Here is a 22,459-nt window from a genome sequence, read left to right as displayed (position 1 = left end):
CACGCCGACTGGAGTCATCCGGGTGCCTGCGCGGGAGTCATCGGGTGTCAGCCGGGGTGCCAGCGCTGGAGTCTTCGGGTGCCTGCGCGGGTCTTCCCGCGCAGGCACCCAATGCTCTCCACTTCCTCTTCCGGGCCGCGGGAAGAAGAGAGCACGCCGGTGCTCTCTTCTTCCCGCGGCCCGGAAGAGGAAGTGGAGAGCATCGGGTGCCTGCGCGGGAAGACCCGCGCAGGCACGCTAGTGTCCGACGGGAAGAAGACTGCAGCGCGGCTCGGAGGAAAATGAAAATCTTCAACCGCGGCCGATGGGACTCTGCCTTCGCCTCCGCGAGGGCTGAAAATGAAGGAGGTTAGCGTTGGGAGGTGGCTGCTGCTGCCGCGAGTTCCCGGGGGGGGAAGGGGGAGAGAGAGAGTGAATGAATGAGCGAGCAAGCATGTGTGTTTGAGATCCTGTGTGTGTGAGTGAGAGATTGCATGTATGTGAATGATTGAGAGCCTGTATATGTGAAAGAGAGTATGTCTGTGATTGAGATCCTGCCTGTGAGAGAGAGAGCATGAATGTAAGTTTACCATTGGGAACCTGTATGTGTAAGTTTGTAATTGAAAACCTGTTTGTTTGAAAGAGTATGTGTGTATGATTGAGATCCTTTGTGTGTGAGAGAGATCATGTGTATGTATGATTAAGAGCCTGTGTGTATAAGTAAGAGAGAGATCATGTGTGTCTGTGTCTGATTGACAGCTGGTTTAGGTGATGGAGCATGTGAGTATGTGATTGAGAGCCTGTGTTTAAATGAGAGAGAGAGACCATGTGTGTATGTGTGTGATTGAGAGCTGATTTAGGTGAGGGAGCATGTGAGTATGTGATTGAGAGCCTGTGTGTAAATGAGAGAAAGAGAGGACATGTTTGTAAGCATGTGAATGAGAGTCTGTGTGTGAGAGAAAAAGACAGCATGTATTTATGTGATTGAAAGCCTGTGTGTGTGTAAGCGTGAAAAGATAGACAGCATGTGTGTAAATGTGTAATTAAGAGCCTATATAAGTGAGAGAGAAAAAACATTTGTATATGTGAGTGACTGAGAGCATGTGTGTATAGGTGTGTCATTGAGAGCCAGTGTGAGAGAGAGCGCTGGTATGTGACTGAGAGAGGAGAAAGTTCCAAGCAAACCACCCCACCTCCTGCTAATTCAGAACAATCTCAGGACACCTGGATATCAAACGTTCCCAGGTATGCAGAGCAAAAAAATTTTTGTATCCTTATTATTTTTCATTACTGGATCTTTGTGTCTGCTATTTTGAAATATTTTGTTGGTATCTGGAAATGTTTTATATGAGTTTTTAATTATTGGATATTCCACTCATCAGCTGTTTCGAAATATGTTCTTTTTGTTAGTACAGTTTTACTGCTGATGATTTTATATTTCTTGATTTGTTTTATAAGGATGTGTGATGTTTCTTTTTTCCTTTGTTACACTGCATACAGAGACTCTGGCTTGTTGCAGTTTCCAATTCAGTTTTTGTCTGCATGCTTCTTGTTATGCGTTTTGGTCTCTTTATTCTATGTTAGGTGAGGGACAGCACGTGATTCAGGTGAGGTTTTCTGCTGGCGTGTAGTTTCTGTGTAGGACTCTATAGCAGCCTGACTTGGTCCGTTTTCCTAATAGGAGATGTATTGGTGTCTTAAGGCCTGGTGTAATATTTTCAGAGACTTATTGTACTTTAAAAGTGTGATCTTACATAAAATGCACACATTTACTTGTATTTAGTTTTAAACATATTGTATGGCTCTCATGGAATTACATTTTAAAATATGTGGCGTTTATGGCTCTCTCAGCCAAAAAGGTTCCTGACCCCTGGCCTAACAGATATTGGTATCTCCGGATCAGCCCACAGCTGGTTCAAGTCCTTCCTCTGCAATAGAACCTTCAAAGTTAAGATCAATAATAAAGAATCACCTTTGACAAAGTCCACACTTGGTGTACCACAAGGATCCTACTTATCTCCCACCCTCTTTAACATCTACCTCCTCCCCCTCTGCCAATTGCTATCCGATCTTAATCTAATTCATTACCTGTATGCAGACGACATGCAGATTCTAATCCCTATAACAGAATCTATCTCAAAAGCTCTCACCCACTGGAATAACTGCCTTCTATCTATCACCAGCCTTCTCAACAGCTTAAACTTGGTCCTCAACGCCTCGAAGACAGAGCTCCTCCTCATCTCTTCTAACCAAGATAATATCCTCCCACCATCCCCCCACAACACCCACATCACCCATAAGCAAGTAAGAGACCTCGGGGTAATTCTTGATAACCGCCTAAACCTAAAGAATATGGTCAACACCACAACCAAAGACTGCTTCTACAGACTCCAGGTTCTAAAACGACTCAAACCACTCCTATTTTTCTTTGACTTCAGGACAGTTCTCCAAGCGTTGCTGTTCGCCAAAATTGACTACTGCAGCGCCCTCCTCCTAGGCCTACCCAAATCTACCACCAAACCACTGCAGATGATACAGAACGCTGCAGCGAGATTGCTGACCAACACCATCCGTGGAGAACACATCTCACCCATCCTCAGAAACCTACATTGGTTACCAGTGAATTTCAGAATCCTATACAAATCAATCACCCTAATACACAAATCCATCCACCATCAACTTCAACTTGACCTTGAAATCCCCTTCAAACTACATTCCTCCAACAGACCAACTAGAGAAATTCACAAAGGAACTCTGCAATTTCCCCCAACAAAAGCCACACGCCTCACCGCGACCAAAGACCGAGCGTTCTCGATAGCAGGCCCATCTATCTGGAATAACATCCCCTCAGACCTCAGATTGGAACCCTGCCTTCTAACATTCAGGAAAAAACTCAAGACATGGCTCTTCCACCAAGCCTTCTCTGACCCCCCAGACACACAATTTGTCCTTATCATATACCTGAACGACGGACTGGCACTTTTTGAGCACATTTGAGCACATTAAGCACATTATGCTTTAACCTGTTTTCTCTTTGGATTATATTTATATTAATACCACGTTAACCTCTTTCCAGCTGTTTAAGCTTCCAAGTTCTTACTCCTTGTTGAATGTAACTTTTGCCCTTCCACTTCTATTGTTTAATTTACTTTAGTTGCCGATTCAGTTTTTGACCCTTGTTTGATGTAAACCGATCCGATATGGTTATTACTATGAAGGTCGGTATAGAAAAAGTGTTAAATAAATAAAATCTCTATCATATCCCCCCCTCAGTCGTCTCTTCTCCAAGCTGAAAAGTCCTAACCTCTTTAGTCTTTCCTCATAGGGGAGCTGTTCCATTCCCCTTATCATTTTGGTAGCCCTTCTCTGTACCTTCTCCATCGCAATTATATCTTTTTTGAGATGCGGTGACCAGAATTGTACACAGTATTCAAGGTGCGGTCTCGCCATGGAGCGATACAGAGGCATTATGACATTTTCCATTTTATTCACCATTCCCTTTCTAATAATTCCCAACATTGTTTGCTTTTTTGACCCTGCAACACACTAAACCGATTTCAATATGTTATCCAATATGACACCTAGATCTCTTTCTTGGATTGAAGCACCTAATATGGAACCTAACATTGTGTAATTATAGCATGGGTTATTTTTCCCTATATGCATCACCTTGCACTTATCCACATTAAATTTCATCTGCCATTTGGATGCCAAATTTTCCAGTCTCACAAGGTCTTACTGCAATTTATCACAATCTGCTTGTGATTTAACTACTCTGAACAATTTTGTGTCATCTGCAAATTTGATTATCTCACTCGTCGTATTTCTTTCCAGATCATTTATAAATATATTGAAAAGTAAGGGTCCCAATGCAGATCCCTGAGGCACTCCACTGTCCACTCCCTTCCACTGAGAAAATTGTCGATTTAATCCTACTCTCTGTTTCCTGTCTTTTAGCCAGTTTGCAATCCACGAAAGGACATCGCCACCTATCCCATGACTTTTTACTTTTCCTAGAAGCCTCTCATGAGGAACTTTGTCAAACGCCTTCTGAAAATCCAAGTATACTATATCTACCGGTTCACCTTTATCCACATGTTTATTAACTCCTTCAAAAAAGTGAAGCAGATTTGTGAGGCAAGTCTTGCCCTGGGTAAAGCCATGCTGACTTTGTTCCATTAAACTATGTCTTTCTATATGTTCTGTGATTTTGATGTTTAGAACACTTTCCACTATTTTTCCTGGCACTGAAGTCAGGCTAACCGGTCTGTAGTTTCCTGGATCGCCCCTGGAGCCCTTTTTAAATATTAGGTTTACATTTGCTATCCTCCAGTCTTCAGGTACAATGGATGATTTTAATGATAGGTTACAAATTTTTACTAATAGGTCTGAAATTTCATTTTTAAGTTCCTTCAGAACTCTGGGGAGTATTCCATCCGGTCCAGGTGATTTACTACTCTTCAGTTTGTCAATCAGGCCTACCACATCTTCTAGGTTCACCGTGATTTGATTCAGTCCATCTGAATCATTACCCATGAAAACTTCTCCAATACGGGTACCTCCCCAACATCCTCTTCAGTAAACACCGAAGCAAAGAAATTATGTAATCTTTCCGCGATGGCCTTATCTTCTCTAAGTGCCCCTTTAACTCCTCGATCATCTAACGGTCCAACTGACTCCCTCACAGGCTTTCTGCTTCGGATATATTTAAAAAAGTTTTTACTGTGAGTTTTTGCCTCTACAGCAAACTTCTTTTCAAATTCTCTCTTGGCCTGTTTTATCAATGTCTTACATTTAACTTATTTATTTATTTATTTATTTATTGGTTTTTATATACCGGAAGTTCCTGTATACAATACATATCACTCCGGTTCACATTTAACAGATATAGCTATCGCCGGGTAGGCGGTTTACATGGAACATATCAAATATAATATAATGAACAGAAGAACTATAATACAGTGTAATATATTATATTAAGAAACAACTAATATATTAATTATATTATATTTATAATTATATATTATATTATATATATAATATAATATAATATATAATATATATATAATATATTATATTAAGAAACAACTTGCCAACGTTTATGCTTTATCCTATTTTCTTCTGTTGGATCCTTCTTCCAATTTTTGAATGAAGATCTTTTGGCTAAAATAGCTTCTTTCACCTCCCCTTTTAACCATGCCGGTAATCGTTTTGCCTTCTTTCCACCTTTCTTAATGTGTGGAATACATTTAGACTGTGCTTCTAGAATGGTATTTTTTAACAATGACCACGCCTCTTGGACATTTTTTACTTTTGTAGCTGCTCATTTCAGTTTTTTTTCTAACAATTTTTCTCATTTTATCAAAGTTTCCCTTTTGAAAGTTTAGCACGAGAGCCTTGGATTTGCACACAGTTCCTCTTCCAGTCATTAAATCAAATTTGATCATATTATGATCACTATTGCCAAGCGGCCCCACCACCGTTACCTCTCTCACCAAGTCCTGTGCTCCACTGAGAATTAGATCTAAAATTGTTCCCTCTCTCGTCGGTTCCTGAACCAATTGCTCCATAAAGCTATCATTTATTCCATCCAGGAACGTTATCTCTCTAGCGTGTCCCGATGATACATTTACCCAGTCAATATTGGGGTAATTGAAGTCTCCCATTATTACTGCACTACCAATTTGGTTAGCTTCCCTAATTTCTCTTAGCATTTCATTGTCCATCTCACCATCTTGACCAGGTGGACGGTAGTATACCCCTATCACTAGTCTTCCCCGACACACAAGGGATTTCTACCCATAAAGATTCAATTTTATATTTAGTCTCATGCAGGATGTTTATCCTGTTGGACTCTATGCCATCCCGGACATAAAGCGCCACACCTCCTCCCGAGTGCTCCTCTCTGTCATTGTGATATAATTTGTACCCCGGTATAGCACTGTCCCATTGGTTATCCTCTTTCCACCATGTCTCTGAGATGCCAATTAAGTCTGTCATCATTCACTGCTATACATTCTAAATACAGTCTAACTTCAGTTAGTCAGCCTGAGTGACTCACTGCTCTCTTGATTAACTAATGTTGGTCCCTATTCAAACCCAATCACACTACCTCAACACCTTTCCAAGGTGAGTAATTGAGCTGAACTATTCAACTTTTTTACTTGGGTATACACTGCTCCTAGCTTATTTCTAGCTTCTTCATGGAGAGGGTGGTGGATGCCTGGAACGCCCTTCCAGAGGAGGTGGTGAAGACAAAAACAGTGAGAGATTTCAAAGGGACATGGGATAAATACTGGATCCCTAAAGGCTAGAGGGATAGAAATGAAGAAAAGAGTGCATTTATTTATTTAGACAGTTTTATATACCGTTGTATAGACAAAGTCCATCTCTACGGTTCACAGTTTCAATGTTAAAACAGAAATACAAATTCTTATAATTATAAATATAACAAATTTAAAACTATAAAAGAGCATAACTAAAAATTATGAGACTAAAAACGTACTACAAGGTTAAAAAAATAAAGAACATACCATATAAAATCGGTGTAAACAGATAAAAAAAAAATTAAGATCCTGCTCCAAAACTAAAAAATGCCTTCAGATACCATTGCATGGGAGTGACTTGCTGGTGTGGCGGTTACCAGCCATAACCAAAAAGCCTTCATTCTGTTGATGCAATTCCATTATTACCCTTTGCTTCAACAACAGGTGGAAAAGGGGAATTAGATTCAGACACCTACCAAAAAGGACATTGAATTTTACAGTCTGGGGAAAACAAGCATGGGTGTAACTGGCCTTAACCAATAAGCCTGATACGTTTGATGCAACTCCAACATTGCTCTCTGCTTCAATGGCAAGAGGTAACAGGGAATTGGACTCAGCAACCAACAAGGGCCCCTTCTTTGACAATCTGGGAAACTAAGTATGGGGGTGACCGGTATGGAAGGCAGATGCTACCATAAGCTTTCTGGGCAGACTGGATGAAGCGTTTGGTCCTTTTCTGCCATCATGTCTATGTTTCTAAGAGTGATAAGGAAACCTTGCTGTTTTTTCTATTCTTCTGGTCAGAGAATGGGATTTGAGTGTCGGACAATGTGATGGTTTTGAAATACTTAGAAAAGATGGCAGAAAAGGACCAAATGGCCCATCCAGTCTGCCCAGCAAGTTTCCTAAGGTTGTAACTGCCACTTCGTGCAGTTATCCCCTAGCCTTTATTATAACCCATAAACATTAAAGCTAGCAAGATTTTTTACTGGGTGATGAGCTTTCTTGAAGATTCAGACAGTGCTGTGTAATGTACTTGGTTTATAGACTTGGCTGTAGAAGCAGTCCTGTGTTTTTCCCCTTGGGTGCGTATCCTAAACAAGGAGAAATCGAGCCCAATAGTTTCCTTGGAAGTGGGAATTTTGATCCGTTGAGCAGAACAGCAATTAAAGCAGGCACAGACTCAATCCCAGGGAATAGGAGCTGGCAAAGGAATAGTTTTCTCTCATCAGGTCCAGATGGGGACATCCTCAGTGGGATTTGATGGTGACAAAATGGAACACCAAGGCATTGAAATTCTTCAGTTGGACAAGGGAGGCGGGGTCGGAAGGTTTTGATGCCCTTTATTAGCCATGGGATCAGGACATTCTTCTGTATGTGTTTTCTCCATGGTCTATGATAGAAAGGATAGTATGAAGAATAGAAAGGCAATAAAGTTTCATGATCCTAGTGGCTTCAAAGTGGCCTAGGCATCCATAGTTTGTGAATTTGATAAGTCTCACGGTAGACAGACCATTGCAGCTCAATCACATTCCCAATCTTCTGAGACGGGCCAATTTTTTGAAAGAAGCAGATCACTTTTATCTCGCAGCCTGGCTATTGAGAGGAGGAGGTTGAGTGGTAAAAAAAAATATATATATTCGGAGGAGGTGATTACAACATTGTTACAGGCTAGGAAGATGTCCAGTTCCTTGGGCTGTGTATGCAGTTGGAAGGTCTTTGAGTCCTGGTGTCAGGAATTGGGAGTTTCCCTGTTTCAGGCCTCCATTCTGTTGATCCTCTCATTTATGCAGAGGGTTTCATAAAGGCTTATCCCTAAATTCTTAAAAGTTCAGGTAGGATGGCTTTCTCGTTATGAAGGAAAGTGCCTCACATTTGAATGTGAGGTAAGAAGGGTACAGTATTTCCAATCCAGAATTCAGTCCCGCAGTGGAATCTCATTGTTTTAAAAGCCTTGTGTAAGCTTCCTTTTGGGCCTATCACGGGGACATCTTTTGAAGGATCTGGCTTTGAAAGCGCTGTGTTTGGCTGTTTGTTTGAGGTGTATTTCTTAGTTAGGCTTTCTTATGTAGAGATTCTTTTCTTCAGTTTTCAGAGGATTGGGTTTCCATTTGTACAGTACCATCTGTTTTGCTGAAAGTGGTTTCTACCTACCTTGCGAATCGGTCAGTCGACTTGCTGGTGTTAAGGTAGCAGTAATCCAGTTCTGCCACATAGTTTTGGGAACTCCATGATTTGGATGTGCTCAGAACTCTATTGAGGAATTAGAAGGTCATGAATAAGTTTAGGAGATCAGGGGGCAAAAAGCAAGATGTATAAAAGAAGCAATTGCATCAGTATATATGTGCAAGGGGTTAGGTCTTCAAGTTCAGTCTAGTAAGGCTCAGACTGCTCCTTGGAATGAGTGTCACTTGGTTTCCCCACAAGACCTTTGTGAAGCTACGATATGGTCATCTTTGCATACCTTTTTCTAAATATTACAGATTGCATGTGTTTGGAGCTAGTGTCTTGAGAGCAGGTCTTTAAGATTCCCACCCAGTTTAGTGTGGCTTGGGTACATCCCATCTGTCTTTACTGGACTGGGGGATGCCAAAGAAGGAAAAATGATCTGCTAATTGTGTTCCCTTGAATACCACCAGACTAGTCCAGAATCCCGCCTTTTTTGAATCTGAATGACTGCTCTTCTATAAGTATATCTATATGCTCAGTGACTTTTTTTTTTCTAGTTGCATTTCTGGTGTTTGAATCCTTTCAGTAGAAAAGTTCACAAGTCTGTTGGTGGTCACCAGTGTTTTATAATCCTGCTCAGGAGGCTTTGGTTTTGAGTTTTCTTATAGATTTACTAAGAGGCTGCAGGTAGCACAGTGTCTAATGTACCAAGTGTACAGTAAGACTTGTATTCTGTTTTCAATTTCTGATGGGGAGAAAAAACTATCTGTCTGGACTAGTGTGTTGGGACTAAAGGGGAGACAATTCTCAGGTAAGAACCAATTTTTCCTCACTCTATTGCCTCAAGTTCATACTTAGGAGATGTTTTACTAAACTGCATTAGGGCTTTTATCACATAGGAAGTGCATTAACACAGAGTATCTGATTCACTAAGGGCTTTACCCATAGACACAAAATGGGAGAAAAGCCTTAATGATTCTGTTCCACAATGTGTTGATGTGGTTCTCTGAAATAGACGCTTAGAGCCAAAAGCTGGGAAGAAAACTTCTCTTTTAAATGCTATAAAATAATATAAGGCCTTATGGAGAGAGCGACTGGCAGAATGCTGTGCAAAGCACCAGTATAAAACTTGCTTACTCTCTCTCGCTCATGCTTGCTCGCTCTCTGTCATGATTTCACTGATAAGACATTTGTACATTTCCAACCCAAATCTAGGTTACATAATTGTCAAAATTTTTGTAATTGGCTTTCTACTATAAACCATTATTCTAAATGGCCATATGTAGATTTATCCTTGCTTTGCATATAAATGTTACCTCGGGTGTTGCTATTAGCTGCAGTGTCAACATGGCCTTGTCCATTCTAACTATGCTTGTAACCCTGTGGCCCAGTTCTTTCTGTAAATACAGCATTTCTGTCTAACCTCTCTCCTTCTGTGGCATTTGTTGTTTGCCAGTAAAACTAAGAAAAATGTTATTTTTGGTTGTACTTATAAAGCTACTTATGATCAAAAATCAAAAAAGTTATGCGAACAAGAATGACTTCCTGTGTGACATGTCACTTCCATTGTTTCTTCACCGCTTTCCATCACAAGTAATGCCTGTAGTAAGGGCTATGAGCACTACATCAGTTTAGTATTTGAAATAGTTATAATCCTCCCAACAAACGTGATGCAGCATGGGTTTTAAAAAGAGGTGATTTGCTTGCAAATAAATGAAAGTACTGTACAAATCAGCTCGTTAATATGGAATAAAATATCAAGGTTTGTTGTGAAGTTCTCAAACTGTTATTTTATGGAACATAGCTATACCTCTAGGTGTATCTTAACTTTTTCTTTCTGAGCATCAGGACACTAATGTATATCCTGGTGTGCTTCCAAGTTCTTTCTTAAAGGGCCCAGGTGACCCATGTACAGTTTTCCCATCCAGTACAGTAAAAACCCCTAAAAGTCTATTTTAAAACTTTTTTATACCGGCATTTGTGGGGACATCATACCGGTTCACATTGTAACAAAAAATTTGAAATTACATATAACAGGGACTAGGGGTGGGACTAAGGAGAAAGAATAGGCCAGGGTGGAAGATACAGTACAATGAGTCACTGAAATAATGTCAGTAACGTGAAATAACTATCAAGAATTAAACATAAGTGTAACAGCATACATACTGAATACTATATACATGGGTTCAACACTATTGAGACATTTCCCCCCCCCCCCCCCCCCCAGTCCACAACCTCCCCACCACCCTTTGAGGCAGCCAAAGTTGAAAAAAGTGGGAAGAAGAAGACTTTCCCAACCCCAACAAATCTCTGCACTATACAACTACAAGTTCCTGGTGATCCACTGGAGCTTAGAGCGCCCCTAGAGCTCAAAGTCTGGCATTGTTTTTTTGGTTTTTTTGGTTTTTTTTAAATGGCACCCTTTGGCTGAATATATACTTTTCCCCCTTGGATTGGAAACCCTCTGGTGACAGAAATACTTTCAGTACCTGAATATAATCCGCTTTGACATGACTGACCAGGAATAGGAATAAAAAAAAAAAAGATTAACCACTAGGTTGCTTCTCCACTCCATGGATCTGTTTGCCAGGCTGCAAGTTCTGTAATTAGCTAGAAGTCCAAGTGGAAATGCAGGAGCTCACATAACTGAGTCTTTCTAGCAGGCTACAAGGGGCCTAGGAGGCTGGATGTTTGAGCAATGACCATGGTAGTGTTGCTTACTGTTTTAGATTATTATAGAGACTTGTTAAGCATGGGAAAAGTGGGATACTGGAAGGAATTAAGTGAGGATCTTGTATGTTCTTCTGCCTAAGCTTGAGGAGGACAAAGGGAATACAGACTGCTCTGGATAAAGAGAAACATAGTAAGATAGTCTGTGTCTGGTAGCTGGGATATATCCTTAATGGTGTGGATAGAATAACTGGACAAATTGAAAGGGCTAGATGTCTCTGCTGCTACCTATTAATATTTGTCCTTGTTCTGAGTGATTTAAACATAGTATGGGATTTATTTAATGTTTGGGTACTTGTAGCCTGGATTGGCCTCTGTTGGATACAGGATGCTGGGCTTCATGGACCCTTGGTCTGATCCAGTATGGCAATTTCTTATGTTCTTATAGTTGCAGAGGATGTTATAAGTGGATTAATTTTGTTTACTGCTGCTTGTGTGAATTAAAACCTCCATTTTTTCCTGTGAGAGAAGGCAGGGCAAGTGGTGGCAGCTTGGGGACTGATATTAATGCCCTTAGACTTGTAGTGCAAATTCTGCTCCTGACAGATTGTTTTAAAAACCAAGGCAATACTGCTGCCACATCTGGTAATTTTCAGTGATGGTGGAAATAAAAATGAGACCTGTTGGATAAAGATAAAAGGGTTTCAATGAAGATGATGCTCTTTACATATTCATGAATAATTGTTCTCCCCAAAAGTATGATGTTGGGAAGTGTTGAAGCTGTAGTAATGAAGACAGAGCTTTTAAACCTGTGATATGGAGCTGCAAATACATGAGATTATTGGAAGAAAACCCTGTACTTAGAGAAGTTTTATGCAGAAGTTCTAATGAGGTGTTACTTCTTTGTGTGTGTGGCTGTCCTCTTCAGAGAAATCAATTAAAAATGGCAATTTTATTTCTGAACAAATAACTGCTGAAAGGAATATAAACCAGAACTGGGCATGTGTACTACCCTATTCCTTACATTAGCAGATTTGGCATGAGTCGTCTTCCACTGGAGAGAAGGTTTGAAGAAGTCCATAAATTGCTATTATTCACTGTGACTTAGGAAATAGCCACTGATTATAATATATTAGTAGCATGGGATGAGTTTAATGTTTGGGTACTTGCTAGCTACTTGCCACCTGGCTTGGCCACTGTTGGAAACAGGATGCTGGGCTTGATGGACCCTCGGTCTGACCCAGTATGGCATGTTATAAGAGAGCCTCATACAGTTCTAGAGGAATGCTGCAGTCTGATGGGGACATTTTAGGACTCCTGAAATGTTGAACCTTTCAAACTGAGGGCCTCATTTATTAAGCATTTTTCCCATTGATACAGAATGGGAGAAAAACCCTAAGAGTCCAGTTTTGAATGCTTGTATCCTGGATTGTGCTTGGTATAAGCACAATCCAGGTATAAACAAAATCACGCTTACAAGCTATCATGAGGTCTGCTCCTTGCCTCCCTCCCATGCATATAGTACTTTATCCTCGTTCTCCCTTTCTTTATTTCCTACTCCCAGTTAAGGCTTCCTTGTTATAATGTAACTTTATGCTCCTTTAAATTGTCTCTTGTTGATTGGTTAGTTATAGTTACTGCTTAGTTCGATGTAAACAGAGTTGATTTGATTTGTATCAAGAAAGTCGGTATATAAAAGCCTTTAATAAATAAATAATATAAGATAGTGAATCTCACTGAGTAGAGTTAATATAGGTTAAGGAATATTGGACTGTTTTAAGAACTATTTATATATATTATTTTTTTGTTTTAAATATAGGTTGCTACTTTTATTCTGCAGAAGATTCTCTTGGATGACACAGGGTTGGCCTATATCTGTCAGACCTATGAGAGATTTTCTCATGTTGCCATGATATTGGTAGGTGTCTTTTTGGTTTTTTTGGTTTTAGGGGGGTTTTTTGTTTCCACTTAAGGCAGGCCAAGAGACTTTGGCGGGGGGGAGCAGGGCTTCCCAAACCTTTATCCAAAGTGACCCCATTTTGGAACTTGAAAATTCATATGACCCCAGAGGTATACCTGGGAACGTTTGATTTCCTGTCACCCTGAGATTGTTGGGGGGAGGCGATAGCACAAACTTTCTCTCTCACACATTAGCACACTCACATGTTCACTCACTCACATACATGCTTATTCTCACGTACTCATTCATTTCTCTCCCTTGTCTGCATACATATGCACACTCGCTTCTCTCCTTGTTCCACCACATACATGAACTCACTCCTCTCCCTTTTACACACAGACACTCACTCTCTTCCAAACACATACATACTCACTTCTCTCCTTCCACACACATACATGCACTCACTCCTGTTTTCCACACACAACCTCACTTCTCTTCCTCTTCTATACATATATATCAACACTCACTACTCTCCCTTTTCCACATACGCCCATAAATGAATACACTCTCACTCACTCACTCACACACACACACACACACTCATTTACTTCTCTCCCTCTACCACACACATATGCACTCTCTCTCTTCTCACCTAGATTCTTATTAGCCACAGGAGCCGCCTCTTTCCCTAGGCCCGCAGGACATGTGCTCCACTTCCTCCTCCTTCTGCAGTGTTGGGCTGCTCTGCCCTTGTTTTATCTTCAGCATGTGACCCGATGTTGTTGCTCCTCCTCCTGCATCTGTAGTTTCTTGTTTCCTGCAGGGGAGGGCAATGCTTCTGCTCATCTCACGTTTCACATCATTTTCCTGAGGCACAGGTGCTGACGCTCCGCTTTTCTTGAACCTGCGCTGCTCCAGACCCTTTTTCTTCCGGCCTTCTGCAGCAGAGCACCCGGAGTTATCAGATATTGGCCCAGAGTCCCGGCAATTCATTCAGAATTCCGGAGTCTCCAGGCCAAATCCAGAGAGTTCCCAAGTATACCCAGAGGATGACCAAAACAAATTAGCAGTGATGAGTTCCCCTCCATCAATCACTCCTTCTCACTCTTCCTGTACTCAATCTTATGCCCTCTCTTAACCTCCTCCCCTCTCTCTGTATCTCACTCCCCACCCCTTCTCACTCACCTCCAGTCCTTTTCACATCTCCCAGCTGATTCTCTGTCATCCGCTCCCTCTCACACCATCTCCCATTGCCTCCTCCCTCTCCTCCCTCTCATCCTCTCTCAAACCTTCCAGCTTATCACCTCCCTCTAACTTTTTTCACATCTCCATTCTTTTTACATCCCTCAGTTGATCTTCTGTCATTCCTTCTCTCTCACTCTCCAGAAGTAATCCCTCCCCACCTTATTCAACACAAAAAAGCCCTCTTGCCTCTCATCCCTTTCTTCAAATAGCCCCTCTTCCAAACATCTCACTGGCCAGAGTCAATGATAAAATTTTCCTTGGGCTCTGGGCAAAAGGTGGATGATATGGGAAGAGAGAGCAGGCTGATGACAGGGGCAACATTTTTCTCTTGGTTAGGTTCAGTGGTTGGTGAGGGGAGGGCAGCAGTGAAAATCTCCACTGGTCATACACACAGCCCTCCCCTTCTTTCATGGTGGGTCCCAAGCTGCTGTCACATGCAGATCACATCAGGCCCTGATCCCTTGTTGTGCAGGGCTTCCTGCAACTTTAGAAACTCATGTTGTGCCACTGCGCAGTCTGTGTGTGCCTATTTACAGGCCCCGTGCTAACTTCCACTACTAATGCGGCTGCTGCTGGCACCTAAAGAGTGCTGTCACTTGAGGCACTTGTGACCCCCAACTGAAGGATGTAGGGTCCCGACCCACAGTTTGGGAAGCCCTGCCATAGAGGTAAAAATTAGGACCTTTTTCAAGCACATTTGAATAAAAAAAAAAGTCTGTGAAGGAGTCGGTTGGACTAGATGACCAAGAGGTAAAAGGGGTGCTCAGGGAGGACAAGGAAATAGCAGAAAAAAAGAATTAATTCTTTGCCTCTGTTATTTCTGAGGAGGATGCTGGGCGTTAGTAATGTTCTGTGATGATAATTCTGAACTGAAGCAAATCACTGTGAAACTGGAGAAGATGATACAAGTCCCCAAACTATGGGTCTGCAAGTCGGACTCTGCCCATGGAACTTTTTTCCAGCTCCTACAGCCATTTCTGGCCCAAGAAGGAAATGTTTTGATTTTCCTTCATGAATTGCGGGAGAGAAGCAGATGAGATTCATAACAGAGTAGCTGGTAGGGCTTCCCAGGCCCCACCAGCAGAAGAAATTAGGACCCACAGGGAATCCAGGCCCAGTGGCTGAAGAGAAGACTAGTGGAAGAACAAGAAGATGCTTAAGTAGGGGGGAGTGAAAGAGGGGCAGGGGGGATTTAGTGAAGGGAGGAGTACAATTCTGGTCGCCGCATCTCAAAAAAGATATAATTGCGATGGAGAAGGTACAGAGAAGGGCTACCAAAATGATAAAGGGGATGGAACAGCTCCCCTATGTGGAAAGACTAAAGAGGTTAGGACTTTTCAGCTTGGAGAAGAGACGGCTGAGGGGGGATATGATAGAGGTGTTTAAAATCATGAGAGGTCTAGAACGGGTAGATGTGAATCGGTTATTTACTCTTTCAGATAATAGAAAGACTAGGGGGCACTCCATGAAGTTAGCATGGGGCACATTTAAGACTAATCGGAGAAAGTTCTTTTTCACTCAACGCACAATAAAGCTCTGGAATTTGTTGCCAGAGGATGTGGTTAGTGCAGTTAGTGTAGCTGGGTTTAAAAAAGGATTGGATAAGTTCTTGGAGGAGAAGTCCATTACCTGCTATTAAGTTCACTTAGAGAATAGCCACTGCCATTAGCAATGGTTACATGGAATAGACTTAGTTTTTGGGTACTTGCCAGGTTCTTATGGCCTGGATTGGCCACTGTTGGAAACAGGATGCTGGGCTTGATGGACCCTTATTCTGACCCAGTATGGCATGTTCTTATGTTCTTAAGGGTAGACACAAGGGAAAGGAGGGGAGTGAATAAAGGGGGATGGGAGGGGCTGAGAGACAATGTGGATGAAGGAAGGAAATACGCTGCACACACATCCAGGTTTCAGGGGGCAGAAGAAGGGGAAGACTGGGTAGGGTTGGCAATTTCTTACAAATGTAGAATCTTACTTACAAGAGAGAAAAGGCAGTGCAATGGAATTTAAAGATTTAATCCAACAAAGTGAAACTTGATATCAAAATTGAAGCCCTCTTTTTAATAGTAAAACAATATTAATTTTTTGAAAAATTATTAATGTTCTCATTCAAGGGAAATATTTTAAACATTTTGTGATACTTTTTTATTTTTTAGCACATTTGAGTATTTTGATGATAAATTTGTTTTACTGTTAGAGGCCTGCAGTTTTTATATATCATTTGGTGTTTCAATTTATTGAACTTTTTTATTTTTTTTACACTGACACACTTACCTACCATAGTCCTGGCAATTCTGCTTCCTACCTCCACCTCCCCACCCCAATTTCAAATCATCAAAGGGCCTGTCATTTCTCCTAGGACAAGCAGGATGGTGGTCCTCGCAGATGGATTACATCATCAGATGGAGCCCAGCACGTAAAACTTTTTTGTCAAAGTCTCTAGAAGCTTTGACTGGTACACTGAGCATGCCCAACATGCCACTATCCGTGAGTCCACCTGAGGTTCCCCTTCAGTCTCTTTTTTTTTTTCGCAGTTCAGTTGCCTCACGGTGTTTGGAGCTCTAGTTTGTGCTCCTTTTTTTTTTTTTCCAGCTTTTAAACATTTTTTCTCCCATTCCTCGCGGGTCCCCCTTCCTCTGGTCGGCATCCCTTCGTCACGGTAGGTTATTTTTACCATTCAACCTTTTTCGCAGTCTATTCCCAGCGCCTTGTTTCTCAGTGACCACGGCCTGCACCATCTGTATTGTCGCCCCTGCTCGAGTGTCTAGACGTCCTACTTGGCGCCCTTCAGACGCAGCCTGTGCCTGGGGGACTATCTGTTCCCCAACAGTCACAGATACCCTTCTCGGGAACGATTCCCATCAATAGGACCTCATTGGAAGAAGACATACCGACCGCCGGCACCATCCAGTGCTTTGGTTCCGAGGCCACAGTTCCCTGAACCTGTGCTCAGGCCATCGGGCTTCCTGCGGCCATTGGCGCCCTCCCTACTGCTGATGCAGCGGGTCCCTCTGTGCCCAGACCAAAACGTCTGGACAGGCCTCACCCACGCAGGCCCCTGGCGCACCTAAATGAGGAGAGCCCGTATGATCCATGGGGAGATGAATCTATTTATTTATTTATTTATTTATTTAGATCTTTTCTATACCGACTTTCCAGTAACAGAATTACTGATCAATTCGGTTTACATTTTGAACAGAATCTTCTTCTGAAGACTGATGACCTTCTCTCGGAACCTTCGCCACCAGAGGAAAGGCGTCATTCTCCCCCGGAGGACCTGTCCTTTGTGGGGTTTGTGAAGGCCATGGTCAAAGCTATTCCCTTCCAACTCCTAACTGAGGAGGATGCACGACATAAGAAGCTGGAAGTTCTCCAGTTTGTCGATGCACCTAAGGAGATAGTGGCTGTTGCCATCCATGACATCTTCAAGGATCTTCTTAGAATGTGGGAACACCCGATATCAGTTTCTCCGGTGAACAGGAAGGCGCATGCTACTTAATCTAGTGCAACAGGCCTTAGGTTTTGAGAAACGCCATCTCCCCCGCCAATCTGTGGTAGTGGAGTCCACTCTCAAAAAGGGCAAGTGTTCCCGCACCAATTCTTCTACTCGGCCTTCCCACCTCAATACTACGTCCGTTACAAGTTCTACAAAATTCAGCGGCTAGAATATTGACAGGAAAAAAATAAATTTGATCACATTACTCCTGTTCTGGTCTCTCTCCACTGGCTACCGATTAAAACAGCGAATTGAATTTAAAGTTTTATGTCTATTACATAAAATCATTTACGGCAAACACTGTCAATTCAACTTCATGTCCCAGAAAGAAATCTTAGGGGGGAAGTGACATCACCGGCAAAGATGGCGGCTTAACTCCATCCATTGCTCCTACCATGTGACAGGGGTTGACCAATGGCACCGGTAGCCCCTGTCACATAGTAAGGGCAAAGGAGCACCGGTGCCATTTTGATTACTGGTATCTGATGGCCCAAGAGCAGGAGATTGCCCCTGGACCCCCGCTGGACCACCAGGGAATTTTGGTAAGTCTTAGGGGGGTCAGGAGAGTGCGGGGTTGTAGTTAATTAAATTTAAAGGGTTGGGGTGGGATTTTGTGTTTTATTTATTTTTTTCCACACAGTGAGCGATAAAAGTTTTTTCTGATCCGGGGAGTGGACCGAAATGGCCCTCCCCAGACCCGAAAATGAAATGGGGACACAAAAAATTGTATGCACTCCCCTAATTAGCTCCATAAGACGCACAGACGCCCGGGAACAGAGCACACTATTTTTTTTTATTTTTTTTTTTATTTTCCCCCTCTGAATCCTAGGTGCTTCTTATGGTCAGGTGCATCTTTGGAGCGAAAAATACGGTACTTTTAAGATATGGGAGGTCTGGAAAGTGGGGCTCAAAGCCCTACTTTCATTTGTCTTATCTCTTTCATAACTCCTCATTCTCTCCCTGTTCTCCTTTATATTCTTGTAAAGGCTGGAAAGAAAAGGGAGTAGTATTGTTCGGTGATGTCTGTGTAAATGGGGAAATTAATGTCTTTTGACACTTTGAAGGATAAATATAATTTACCAAGCTCTGAATTTCTCACTTATATGCAAATTCAACATTTTATATCTAACATTAAAGACAAAGACGGATTCCAAAGCGAGATATCTTTATTTGAAGGATTCTGCTCACAAGCGCATCACATGAAAAAGGTGATCTCTAAAATTTACAAATTATTAAATGGAAACGCGAAGGACAAACCCTCCCACTTAAAAGCCTGGGAACATGATTTAGGTCATGCTCCTGGAGAAGGCACCTGGTTAAATGTTTTTCAGGCAATAGAGAAAATCTCTATCTCATCACTGTTATAGAAACAAAAATGATGGCAGAAGAAGACCAAACAGCCCATCCAGTCTGCCCAGCAAGCTTTCACACTTGTTTTTTTCTCATACTTATCTGTTACTCTTGGCCCTTATCAGTAAAGTTTTGGTTCTAGTTACCTTCCAACCCTGCCATTGATGTAGAGAGCAGTGCTGGAGCTGCATCTAAGTGAAGTATCAGGCTTAATTGGTTAGGGGTAGTAACTGCCACAATAAGCAAGCTACTCCCATGCTTATTTGTTTACCCAGCCTGTGCCATTCAGTCCTTGTTGGTTGTTGTCTGAATATAAATCCACTTTTATTCATTCCCTCCTGCCGTTGAAGCAGTGGATTGCGCTGGATATGTATTCCAAGTGAAGTATCAGGCTTATTTGGTTTGGGGTAGTAACTGCCGTAACAAGCAAGCTACTGCCTGGTTTTTTGTGAATGCAAATCCTTTTTACCACATTTCCTCTTGCCATTGAAGCATAGAGCAATGCTGGAGTTGCATTTATTTATTTTATTTATTTAAACATTTTTATATATATATATGCATTGATAGAGAACAGTTACAAATTGTTATACAGGTGATATGTCACCCTGGCAAAATTACGTAAACTTAACTCTAAAATAAGTGAAAATTGCTGGAGGGGTTGTCCTTCTAAAGGTAGATTTATATACATGTGGTACTGTATAAAAGTGCAGCATCTTTGGCAGCAGACTGCAACTATTTTGTCCAGAATCTATAACTCTAATATCAAACTGGCAAAAGAATTAGCACTCTTAAATCATCGAATTGACAGTGAGGACTGATCTTCCCAGCCCTTGATTCATCATATTTGTGTTGAACCAGGATGGAGATAGCACACTCCTGGAGAATGGACTGTGTCCCACCACTTTCCAGAGTCCTGACCCGACTGGACACAATTTGTACTATGAACAAAATAACAGTATTAGAATGGAATACAGTAAGTCTGTAATATTTTATTCCACTAAATCTTCTTGATATGAAGGTTTCTGCTACTCCATCATTCCACTCCTTTCTGGCTAGGTAATGGTTCATAATGACATGACCTTTTACTTCATTAAGAACTCATCTTTATTTGGGAGAGGCAAGAAGGGGGGGAGAGGTGAAAAGATGTAACATACTGACTGTTAATGTTTAAACTGTACCTGTACTCTGTGATTGTTTTCAATAAAAATACGAATTTAAAAAAAAAAAGAAAAATCTTAGATCTGCTAGTAAGGGTCTATTAACAATCCCTTCCATAAGAACTACCCACCTTAGCGATGTTAGATCTAGAGCCATTTGTGTGACTACGTACACAAACCAACCTGAAATTATTCCGAACAAACTTGAAAACCTAGGTATTCACCAAAGCATTTGAGGAGTCCAATTAATTTATGAATAGATGTATTGTAATGGATAACTTTCCTTTTTATATTTATTTCTATGTCTTGTTTTTTTTTTATCAAGTTTCTTTTTTTATCTTTTTATTTTTTCAACTTATTGTATTATCAACTTGATCTGATTGTATGAGCACTTGCTGTATTTAATTGTAAATAGTTACGATGGTCCTACCAAATGACGGCATATAAAACTTATTAAATAAATAAATTGATTGCGGTCAGTGCTTACCATCTTGGTTCAGTCCACAGTAGGTCACTTTATAAAGGGCCTGAATCAGCTAAAGCCCCCTCTGTGGTCCCCTGTTGTCTCCTGGGGTAACAGCATCGTTTTGGCATGGCTCATGTGTCCTCCTTTTGAGCCTTATGTACACCTGTGAGCTGAAATTCCTCACCTGGAAAGTCCTTTTCCTGGTAGCTGTTACTTCTGCTTAGGTAAGCAAGCTTCAGGCTTTGGTTATGTACCCGCCCTACACGAAATTCTTTCATGATCGTGTGGTCCTGCTAACACATCCTAAGTTCCCGCTGAAGGTCATGACTGATTTTCGTATCAATCAGTCCATTGGGTTGCCCACCTTTTTCTCGAGGTCTTGAACAGGCTCTATATACGGTGGATTGTAAAAGAGCTCTGGCCTATTTAGAATGCTCATCAGGCCATAGGCAGTCCACCCAACTGTTCTTATCTTTTGACAAGAACAGAATGGGGGTTGCAGTTGGGCAAACAGACCTTATCCAACTGACTAGCAGACTGTATCTCATTCTGCTATACACGATCAGGTCTGCATCTAGACGGCAGAGTTAAAGCTCACTCTGTGAGGGCGGTGTCGGTGGCCCACTTATGGGCGGTCTCCATCTTAGAAATCTACAGGGCTGCAGCGTGGAACGCCATTCACTCGTTTGCTGCCCTTTACTGCTTGGACAAGGATGATCGACAAGATGATAGATTTGGCCAATCTATCCTTTGCAATCTCTTCAAGACTTAAACCCAACTCTTCTTACCAGCACCCCCTAGAAGATGAAACCAGGCTGTTTCCCCACTGCCCAACAGTACCTCAGTTGTGCTTATGCCCATTGGCACATTGTTAGGTATCTGTTGGTCCGGGTTGTTGCCAGGAATAGTCTGGAGCTGAGTCTTCACCCATCTGTAAGGACTACCATCCTACTTGTCCTAGGAGAAAGTGCAGTTGCTTACCTGTAACAGGTGTTCTCCTAGGACAGCAGGATGTTATTCCTCAGGAAACCCACCTGCCACCCTGCAGAGTTGAGTTTTCTCCTTTGATTTATTTTATTTTTTTGCTCGTATTTTACGAGACTGAAGGGGGACCTCACGTGGATGCACGGATCGTGGCATGCTCAGTGTGCCAGTCGAAGCCTCTAGAAACTTTGACAAAAGTTTTCCGTGCTGGGCTTCATCTGATGATGTCACCCATCGGTGAGGACTAACATCCTGCTGACCTAGGAGAGCACCTGTTACAGGTAAGCACCTGTGCTATATCCCCATTCCCACTGGCTTGGCAGACTCCTAGTGAAGACCCCACCTGGGCCTTCTTGGTTATTTGAAGTATTGTATATGGCTCTTTGCTTGAAATGTTTGGGGACCCTTGATGAAATAGATCAAATTAACAAGCTAAAGAGTAACAAATCACTGTGACTGGATGATATTCACTCCAAACCTCTGAAGGAACTTGAATATGTTAAAGATTTCTAGTGGCGGGTCATTTAAAACAGCTACAGTACCTGAAGACCAGAGAGTGGCCAGTGTAACACCAGTTTTTAAAAAGGGCTCCAGAAATGATCCAGGGAGATTATAGACTGGTGAGACTGACATCTGTGCCAGGCAAAATGGTAGAAGCTATACTTAAAAACAGAATTATTGGCCATATAGATGGACCTGGCTTTAATAAAAAGAAAGCCTTGCTTTACCAATCTATTAGATTCTTTTTGAAGGTGTAAATATGAATACTGAGCCAGT

The 22,459-nt window shown here is 41.8% G+C and overlaps 1 protein-coding gene across 2 annotated transcripts in view; it reads left to right on the top strand.

Moving 5' to 3' along the window:
- CNOT9 (CCR4-NOT transcription complex subunit 9) overlaps positions 1 to 22,459 on the top strand; it is a 118,154-nt gene that overhangs the window by 79,542 nt on the left and 16,153 nt on the right. The window contains exon 6 of one of the 2 annotated variants that reach the window (XM_029605052.1): positions 12,904 to 13,002. The exons of the other annotated variant lie outside the window; for it this stretch is intronic. Within the exon in view, the coding sequence (XP_029460912.1) occupies positions 12,904 to 13,002 (99 nt within the window). The remainder of the gene's footprint in view (positions 1 to 12,903; positions 13,003 to 22,459) is intronic. 2 annotated transcript variants of the gene reach the window in all.

This window comes from Rhinatrema bivittatum, chromosome 6, assembly GCF_901001135.1.
Source record: "Rhinatrema bivittatum chromosome 6, aRhiBiv1.1, whole genome shotgun sequence".
Taxonomy (NCBI): domain Eukaryota; kingdom Metazoa; phylum Chordata; class Amphibia; order Gymnophiona; family Rhinatrematidae; genus Rhinatrema; species Rhinatrema bivittatum.
This window is presented reverse-complemented; position numbering and strand designations above follow the sequence as displayed.